This window comes from Perna viridis, chromosome 2 (assembly GCF_037379345.1).
Source record: "Perna viridis isolate PV_CMFRI_1.1 ecotype Kerala chromosome 2, ASM3737934v1, whole genome shotgun sequence".
NCBI classification, from domain to species: Eukaryota; Metazoa; Mollusca; class Bivalvia; order Mytilida; family Mytilidae; genus Perna; species Perna viridis.
In genome coordinates, this window is record NC_142446.1 from 53515061 (window position 1) to 53525843 (window position 10783).

Below are 10783 nucleotides of genomic sequence, written 5' to 3' on the forward strand. Positions count from 1 at the left end.
CAGATTTTTAATATTAGTTTTTTTTTGTATCAGCTTTCACAAATATTTTCTGTTGTCAATTTATATTTATAAATTTCAAACTCTTAAAATCATGTGATGTGTAGAGATGTCTAAAGCTTACATGTTAATGGCAACTAATTTACCTTTTTAATCTTGCTTAGATTTGTCAAATGAAGTATATATAGAAATATTTATTTTATTTTTTTTTTTTTTTTAAGACTTATTTTGAGTTAAAAATTATTTGTGGAGTCTTTGATTCATTTGGATGCCTCCAGAGTATTTTTTAAAACACACCAATTACATGTTTTGGATCTGTGTTAATTTGCTAAAATTACTTTCAAAATTATTTTTGTCCTGACAAAAAGGTCTTCCATTCTACAATGAAACCTGTCTAAACCAAACCTAAATAATATGTAAATTTGTCTAAACCAAACCTAAATAATCTGTAAAACTATTTAAACCAGACACTTTTTAAAGTCCCTGTAAATCAATTTAAATGTATAACATGGGTAGATAGAACACCTGACTAAACCAAACCCATTTTAAAGTAAAAAAAAAAAAAAATTGGTTGAGATAGGTTTCACTGTAATGCTCCTTATGTTTCCAAACTAACCAATTGTACCATGTTTCTATTAATGCTGCTTTGGATTAACAGTGGATCTTAAAAAGTTGCGTTTGAATGAAGACGGCACTATTCAAGGATACGGAGACACAAACATTTCCCCAGAAATGGAAGAATTTCAGTACAGATATGGACAACGAATTCCAGGCTTTTGTTGTGCTACATTTCCGATTGCTAAAGGATTAGCTAGAACAATCAAAAGGCTCTGACTGTCAATAACTTTTATATAATGATGGTGCAGAGATTCTGTCATACTGGGGCTTGTGTAATGAAAAATAGTGTGGGGTACATGCTGCTTTCATCTACATGTGTAGTTATACAACACTTCAGTTTGCCCAAGCGTTTGTGGCCTTATTAGTGATTTTGGTACTGCAACTGAATGCTCTTTAAAAATTATTAGGATCATAAAGCTTAGAGTTTTCAGGCATGCTGGTTTGTATCCAGTAATGGATAAAAAAGACTGTTGTTTAACATTACATAGAATGGCTTGTTATAAAATTTGTGTGTATGAAAAATTTATAAAAGCATTTTAAAGATATAAGCTTGTATGGCTGTAGTATTATGTCATTTGTTTTGTTTTTATTTTTCCATTCAAATTCCTGTTTTACTGTCCCCACGTCAACTGAGAAGGGGACATAGAAATACCAGTGTTCATGGGTCCATCAATTCGTCACACTTGACTTTGTGGATCCAACATTACAGAAACCACTCAACAAATTTTGATCAAATTTTGTAGGATTGTTAGTCGCCATATGTAGTTGATATTTTGATTTGACAAATTTTTTAGGAGTTATGGCTTTTATGCACTTTTATTACAATGGTGGGGGACATGTGGCTACACATAGCAATCTAGTAATAGCTTGGTATCTTATTGTAAAGTTTCTTTTTTTCCCACACCACTTTAACCTTTTTCATCAAGTTTTTGGGAAATTTTGTTTAGGAAAACTGTTATATTGAACATAAAAGTTTCCCACCGACAAAATAAGCACATATTCATTACCTTCAAAAAATTTTGCTTAAAATAGCTGTATTTTAAATATGAACGTTTTGATATTTTTTATTTTCTCATAAATACAAATTTAGTATTTAAAAATTTTTTTAAAACTGATTTTTTTTTTGGGGGGGGGGAGGGGGAGCAGTTGCCCATTTATCAAAAGGAGGAACTTTGAAATATGTATGTGTACTCTTTTGTTCAACCATTCATCAGATTTCATAATATTTTAGCTTCTCATGGTCAGAATGTTTTTTATTTTGTATGATTGTGTGACATGTTGTGTTCTAGTCTTCTACTTGATCCAAAACTTCCTTTTTGAAAGATTGACTTCATTAAAATTCCTTCAGGAGGAAAAAAAAATGATGAAACTCAGAAGGTTATTTAGTATTCAGCTTTAGTGTAATGGGTTGTGTGCTTTTTTCTACATTTAAGTTCTACAAGACAAAACGTCCAGGACTTTAAAAGTCGATGTTGAACTTCATCTCATTTCTAATCATCTACTTGACAGAATGATTTGTAATGCCTTATGTGGCATTAACAAGATGAGTTTTTCTCTTATTTTATAATTTTGTTATTTTCAACTTCAAATTCAGAAAAGAAATATAGTTAACTCCACATTGCATGGGTCTCTTTTGAAACTATCATAGTTTGCCCTTGTAGCATAAAGTTCCTATTATTTATATTTATTTAAATTGACACTGTCCTTCAAACCAATGAAACTATTTTTGTCACATTTGAGATAAGGATATTTGTTGTGTTGGTGATGTCATAGTAAAATATTTTTTGACATCTTGTAAATACAATGAAATTTTCACAGGCATGGTGTTCTGAATTTGTGTACTAATCACTCAATCAAATTTAGAAAGTGACGAAAACAAACAATCGCTGCCAGAAAATGCAAGGGTAGAAAATCTCAGACACAATTATGTAAGATTCCTGAGAGCCTTGTTAGAGAACTTAACATCTTATTTTTGGATGTCTGAGATTTTTTGCTTGCAATCTCGGGGTGTCATATATCATTGACACAAGCATGTTTATTCTTTATTGTAGGATTTTATTGGGATATTTTGTTATATTCTTTTAATTTTTGTAATGTTTTTTATGCAAGATTTGTATAACTGATTTGTTTAAGTGGTTGCTGTGCAATAATCTTTTGTTGTTTTGTGGTTTTTTAGCTGTTACTAAGGAAAAGTTTACTCTTGTGAGACCACTGCCCAACCCTAATCTATCTCCTATAAAGGAGAGTGGTACACAGGAAACAGGTGTTCAAGGTACTTCCTGTTGCATGCAGCAGACATTTGTCTCCATAGCAACAAAAGTAGAAATTCCAAATTCCAAATTACTGTTTAAGTAACCAATTTCAAAAATTTTTTTAGCATGGTAGAATTGAACAACATGACAAATTCAAATATTTTCATAATATGATAGTTGCATGAAAATAAGTCAAATTGATTATAAAATAAGTTTCAAATTACCAGGTTTGAGTAATTTTATTCTAAAAAGTTTTAGTCACATCTGTAGTTGTTTGAGCACCATTGGATTGGTTTATTTTTTATGTATATATCAAAAAATTTTGTGTGTGTTTCTTGTGGCATGGATATGTTCAGCAACATGTAAGGAAGGATACTAACTTAAGGAGGTAGACCCAGGGTAAGGGACACAACTCTTATAAACCATTAGAGCGTTTGTATTCAGCATTTTACATCAATCTCATTTAAGCATCAAAGTATAGATTTCATTCTATTTCAAATGAAAGCTTGATAGGCATTGGTGAAATTGAATATGATACAAACATATCACTGATTTCAAGAGTTGTTTCCCTTACCCTAGGTCTACCTCCTTAAAGTAAATGTATGAGTATGTAAGAAATTGTAGTGAGGAAGAAGTGCTAGCAAGTTAAATAAGTTTGCCTGCAAAAAGTACTTTTAATCAATTTGTCATGAACTCTCTATTCTCATATTATTTTTTTTAAATCAAATTTTTAGAATGTTAAGTGGAACAGAAATCAATGTATTTAAAGGGTTGAGCAAAGCAAGATGGAAAATGCTTGAAATTTACTTTAATATCTAAGATGTCTATGAAAAAAGTAACTATTGAAATCTTTCTGGAGAGTGTTTCCCTGGTAAAGTAAGTTCCAGGCTTAGCATTTATTAAAATAAATTTCTTACGGTACATGGTTAACTTTTAATGTTGCCTGGCACATTTTTTTCAGGACTATAGTGATATCGTAGAAAACAAGTCCAAAATATTGGATATGATATTCAATTTAAATAATAAAATCTCTCAATTACATATAGTGCCACTGAAAGAAGTAGTGAATGTTGTAAAACCCATGCAGACGGATCGGTTTAACCCTAACTTAAGACGAGATATTGGTACACAAGGTGAGAGGTGCATGGTGACTTTGATACTTTTTGGGTAGTTAGATCTGAATTTCGTGGAGAGATTGTCACTCACGGTACCCATTGTACGCATGCATTAATGCATCGTGTTCAAGTCTATTATACCTTAAACTTCTGGGTGTTCTTTTTTTTTAAAACTTATATTTAAGACCTTTTCTCTACATTTTGTGAAGAATATTCATCCCAACTTTTTTGCGGGTATGGTCTGGACAATCAGCTGATCATGGAAAAATTGTTTAGTTTCAGTTTCATCAAATTTTTTATTAACCATTTTACCTTTATTGAAACATAGCAGTTTTGTGTAACGTAGGTTTCAAAAAGTTAGAAACTAGACATTATTAAAAGGGATTTCAAGTACAAGTATATTGAAGCATAGTATTATTTCACTTGTTCCTGAAGAGTAATGTGCATAAAATATATTTTGCTTTAAATGGTGTCAACATTATTGGTGTTAGCTTCTGTGCAACTACATTTTTTCATTATGTGTCATTATTTAAAAAAAAAAATCTATCTATTTTCAGTGATTTTGGGTCAATATACATATTTTTTCAAAATATATTTACTGGAAACATATTAATTATCATGGATCTGTCAAGTGAGGATATTCATGGGTATCAATTTTTGCAGATTAAAAAAATGAATAGCATTATATAGTGTTAAAAATCAATTTAGTGTTTACTATTTTTGCGGCTTTCTGTCCATTTCAAAATAGCAAAAATTGGTACACAGCGAAAATAAGTATGTTTACAGTATATGGCCTATATACTTGATGGTTCAGTTTGTTGGCTGACTATACCCGTACATATGGTCTATCTATATAGATATATGTATATGCTCCAAACTAATACATGTACAGTCCAAATACCTGTATGGTCTAGTACATACACATTTTTCAATTTTCAATTTTAAACCTTATACTTTTCTTTGTAACAAGCAATGATCACCACTTTCCTGCTCTAGAAATATAATTTAAGTAGCATTCCAGCTAAGAATCATGCAAATTGTGATTCATAGCTTAAATGCCTACATATTTTTATTTTTGTTATTTTGTTTGAAATGCTTAAGTAAACGGAAATTAACATTCAGTTTTTCATATAATCTGTGTTCATAGGAGATAAAAATTACATAGAATACACTGTAGATTTCAAAAATAAGGGAGGTAACTCTGTAAATGACAATCGAATACAAGAGAATCTATTGGATTTTCAATGTTGATTATCTCCTAAGAGCAGGCAGATTTGAATGAATAATTACACATTCCATAGTATAGACCCATAAAACCTTATTACAAAAATAAAAATATGTAACCTTTTTTGGGGTGTGTCACATTTTTCAAATTTTGCATGATTCTTACAAAGACAGCTACTTAAGTATTAAAGCATTAAAAATCCCTTGGTGTAAGGAATTCCCAAGACTTTGGAAGTAACTTTTTCTTCTCTTTCTATTTTTGTTGTTCTTGTTAGTTGTTTTTTGTTTTGGTACTTATTTTTAATTGAGTTTAGTGTTCACTGCATTGTTTTGTTTGGATTGAGTTTTAAGGTTGTGGGATGTATGTTTTACACTGATCTGTATTTACAAAACAATAGCAATACTAAAAGACTAAAACCTTGGTTTAGAATTGAAAGTGCTGTTTAATTCCTTTTCTTTTTCACATTTACTGAGTTTATAATTGTGAGAAAGTTCGGGTATGTAAAGTACTCCCATATAAATTGTATTTATTTCTTTTTTTTTTTGCATTGAACAATGAAATGAAAATAGAATGCTTTTGATAGATGAAAGTAACCTAGATGATTTTATAACTCTGTAAGCATGGTATGATGTGAGAATTTTTTGTGTGGGTGGATTAGAGTGTGTGCATAATCCTACTTAACCAATGCAATATTGAGACTTGTTGTCATGGACTGTACAATATTAAATATGATAATATGGTATGTTTTTTTTTTATTTACTTCAACAGGGGTTCAATTACTAAGGTTTTGGACCCTCAATGTCTGACCTAGGACCTTGGTAATATCAATTACCCAGGTCCAGGACCTTTAACTTTAATCATTGACATTTAATTTTACACAAGTGGACCATTAATTTGAAACATGAAAAAGGCCAGGATTTTTCACTTTTGAAAGTTAAATGGAACCCTGATCTACCTTGATAAGAAATGTATTTTTTGCAGTTTTTCAAAGCTTTTACATGACAGTGAATTTTTTTCTCTTAAAATGCATACAGTTTACAAGGTCAATTGATTTTACCATTTTGAAATAGTTTGAAATTAATTTCAATATAAATCTAGCTACACTGTGTAGAAATCTGTTCATTATACCATGAAGTCCTGCTATTACTATGAAACACCTGTGCAATCTTAAGGATACTGACCTCGTAATGTCTAACGGGAAGTTTCCTTTAGACTGAATATAATAATAAAATGTACATGTATGTGGGGAGAAATACGTAAAAAGTGCATTTTGTAACTTGATACATGGAGAACTAAATTCTGGTTTTGTTGTCAGGATTTCTATTGTCCTAGTTTTCTAGAAATGAGAGAACCATGATTTTGCTTGCAAAATTATACTGTCACCACCGAGAATCAAATCCTAGACTGGTGGTTGACAGGCCGGAGACAATCTGGTTGGATTAAGATCAAAAACAGTAGATTCTTCACTGTGCATTTATTGTTTTTCATGATAATGCATCCAAAACAATTTATGTTGTAAATATTCACATTATATTTATATTATGCATTGTTTGTCATTAACTGTATGGCATTTTAATTTATCACTTTTCAGTTGTGTAAATGTGCTTTGTTTCAGTTATATGTATTGCTTGCACTGTTTTTGTTTTCTTTTGTATTTTGTTTCCCCTTCAGCATGTCTGTTGGATGATGAATGTTGTCTTTTTCTTTTCAATTTTAATGAATACATTAATACATTCATTTATATCAAAATGTGATCTAACTTGATAAAATTGAAAGGACATGTTTAAAGAAAAAGGGTTTATAATTAATTTTTTTTCAGTTTTGGGTGTTTTTTTGTTCTTTTTTTCAAGTAAATTTTCCAATATTGAAGTATATTTACTTTAATTTCATCAAGAAAGGTTAAGTGGATGGAAAGTTACCCTCAGTAATTTGTTGTTGTGGTACAAAGCATGCTACATGTATGTAATTTTCATCAAACTTAAAGCCTTCTATTTTTTTATGTAGAGTGATTTTGGTGCATCATAGGAACTCTTGGTATATAGGAATTTAATTCTTAGAAATGGTTCTAATGTTGAGCATTTGATTGCCAACCAGGGGCACCTTAAACAGGCTAAATAATAAAAATATGAATTAAAAAAATATATATTTGAATTTATCACTATAGTAATCAATATTTCCAAAGTACCAAAGGTTCATTTCAGATATTTTGCATCTTTTGGCAATGAACAATATTTTGAATGGGAATATATAAAATTTTAAAGTAATTTCATCATTGTTTACCAACAAACTTGTGTTTGTCACTATATTGGTATTCTTCCTAATGTGCACTGGCAGATACAAGATGAACCTCATTTAAGTACATAATTAACGGATGAGTGCTTCTTTTTCCAATTTAAAGTTATCTTACATATAAAAGAAAAAGTCAGATTTTCAATTGATAAGAACTGGGGACAAAATTCTTAAGATCTTGTAATCCTGTGTTTTCATTACACACTACCAAAAAGAAACTCATGATACATATATATACAGATTTTTTTGATGTGGCATTTTCATATTGCATTCTTCATTTTACATATATAATAAACTGATAATAAATGGACAGATAATTCTAATTTATCCATGAAAAACAAAATTTTATGTGAAATATGATGGATTTTTTTTCTCTGTCAGGGATCTAACACTTGATGCCTTGATGGCTAATTCTGACTTATTCTGCCAATCTATTATCTGTGTTTTTCTTTTCAAACATTTACTGCTTTTGTTTTAAGTTTCTGGCTGTTGCATGTTTTCTGCATGGTTGTATTTTGTCGTTATTTAGCTATACTGATGAATCCTCATGTGTTGATAGCTGAAGAAGAAAAGATAATTGTTGATGACGGTGGGGACCCTACCATGCTTCAGGAAAAGTAAGTTGATAGAATTATGAAAATAGGTGGGCCAATCTAATGCAAATAAGTATTTTCTGTTCATGTCTATTTATTTGTAAAGAAAGAAAAAAAAAAGACAATTCGATTTGACAGAAAATTTATATTTTAAGGGCTAAGATAATTTAGAGGAAAACCATTCCACACACACAGTGTATTTTAAATGTACATTGATTTGAAACTATTGTCAATTATAGAATGCAAAGGATTAATTAACTCGAAAATTGTTAAAAATAAAAAAATGTTAATAATTATAAACTTATTACACAGCCGTTTTCCATAATAGGTCACTTGTGGATACAGTTTACTCATTAAAAGATCAAGTAAAGGCCTTAGAACAGGTAAGTGATGTCGACAAGGTCAAAGTTCAAGAAAAAAAAAATCATTCAAAAAGGCAATTGGATGTTTGATGTAGATAAGGAATTCTTTCAATTAGGTAATATGGATGTTTGATGTTGATAAACTCTTTATTTGTTGTTCTCAAAATAGTTTAGCCTAATGTGCCACATATGATAATCATATGGTGCTCGATTCATATGATAATCATATGGTAATCATATGACAATCATATGATAGTCATATGATTATCATGATTCTCATATGGTAATTTTGGCTTTAAAACATATGACAATCATATATTTGTGAAAAACATATGATTATCATATGATAATCATGCGATAAGCATATGTATACCGAAACATGATTATCATATGGTGCTCGATTTATATGATAATCATATGATTCTCATGTGTGGCACATTTGCCTGTGTAGTTAATGTCTTACTTGTGAAAAAAAAATCAACAATTAATATATGATTGGTTATCTAGGAGTGTTGAAAAGAATCCAACACCACTGAGAGTCTCAGACTCCCAAATGGAAGAGTTCTCTTAACAAGGCTCTGCTAAAATCGTACTCCAGGGTATTTGAGATTTCCAAGTTTTACATTTTCTGCTGATGTTTTGTTTTCACAACTTCAAAATTTATGTAAGTACAGCACATCAGAATGCCCCACATGACAAATTCCTTTGCATTTTTAGGATGTTATAACACAATTAATGGTTACATGAAAAAAAAAGGTGCATGTTTTATCTCAACTGCGGCTAAAAATTTGAAATAGTCAAAAGTGAGAAAACAATGTTACAGGAAGCTATTGTTTAGCTGCATTACTATATTGACTAACAAAGAACACTTTTTTGGCTTCAGGAACAAAAAAGGATGAAAAGAGATTTAGATGAAGAAACAAAAGCCAGAAAGAGATTAGAGACTAATTTAAAGAAGTTTATGAAAACTAGAACAGATATAATGGATGAAAGTCTAATGTGATCTCAGTTACACATTGTCTCACTTCATACATTGTTGAAGGGGCCAACATTTTACGATCTGAAAAGCATTTCATATCACCTTTGATCGTCAGTTTCTAATTGGTTCAAATGTATTATGCTTCTACATTTCTCTTTCTCATTATTATCAGCAGGGGCGTAGCTGCCTATATGCAAATACGCAGTTGCATACTTTTGGAGAAAGTAACAAAAATAAAAACACACATTTTAAAGATGAAATAAAGGTTTTATGCAATGACTCACTGGGGGCCTTGAGCGACCCCCCCCCCCCCCAGACCCCTCGCCTTAATTTTGCGTACAAATAAAACTGGCCTACCTACGCCCCTGATCAGCTTGTAATATTTTTAACATTAGTTTAAAGTGAGTTTAAAAACAAAGGTCTCTAAGCTATGTTATGTTTATTTTTCATTCATTGAAAGAATGATGAATTTGCTCACAATTTCAGATTTGTTCTTAGATATATTAAAGAGGTTTGTTTATTTTTGCATCCAAGTAAAACAACAAGAAAAAATATACAGCTTATAAGAATTGTATTTTCACATGTGTGCTTTTACATCATTTTTTTCTTTCTTCAGAGCAGCCAAATGATTTTAATGCATTCAAGGCATAGTCATGATTTAGGAATCCTACTTCAGTCTTTAGATATGATTTCAGGGACTTCCTCCCCTGCACCACAAGTGGTCAAATCTGTTTTCCCCCCTTTTTTCTGTTCTTCCAATAGAAACAAATGGTTACTCTCTATACATTAGGTTGTAATTTTGGGTTATGGGATTGTATGTTTTGTTAAGTTTATATTCAGTGCTTTGTGTATATATTGTTTTGCATAATATCTTAATTTTTCTTTTGTTCTGTTGAAACTTACCATTAGTATATATTTATGTTTAGCATTAATCAAATGGCACTCTAGTCTAACATTTGACACATTGTACAGAATTTATTTATCATCAGTGCAGTTTATAATGAAGTGCTAATTTATTTTAAGAGAGATTATTTAAGCTCATTTCATTTAGATAGTTTATATTTCATTGTGATGCTTATATTATTCTGATGTACCAACGTTGATAGAGTGGTGAAAGAATCTTTTTTGACACATTTTCAAACTTTTCTACTATTTTTGTAGATATTTAAGGCAATAATAAAGTATTTTTGTCGAGATCATGTGACTCATCCTTTTCTTCCAGTTTCTTAGACCTTATAATGACAGCAAATTACATCACATTGAACTACTGTTATAATTGTATGGACGTCTATGAATGTCTTATTGTGATAAATTGATAAATATAATATTAAAAGTGTAAAAACTAATTGTTTT

General features: G+C 30.3%; 1 protein-coding gene across 7 annotated transcripts in view; it reads left to right on the forward strand.

The window, feature by feature from the left end:
* Nucleotides 1-10776, forward strand: part of LOC148626010 (rho guanine nucleotide exchange factor 7-like) — a 41813-nt gene extending 31037 nt beyond the window's left edge. For 5 of the 7 annotated variants that reach the window (XM_088569554.1, XM_088569552.1, XM_088569557.1 and 2 more), the window contains 5 exons: nt 2792-2887; nt 3914-4000; nt 8026-8113; nt 8418-8472; nt 9335-9670. In XM_088569554.1, the coding sequence (XP_088425680.1) occupies nt 2792-2887; nt 3914-4000; nt 8026-8113; nt 8418-8472; nt 9335-9454 (446 nt within the window). In that variant the 3' untranslated portion in view covers nt 9455-9670. Of the gene's footprint in view, nt 1-2791; nt 2888-3913; nt 4001-8025; nt 8114-8417; nt 8473-9334 lie in introns of all 7 variants that reach the window. The other 2 variants (XM_088569555.1, XM_088569559.1) reach the window with 2 other exon arrangements.
* The last annotated feature ends 7 nt before the right edge of the window (nt 10777-10783 follow it).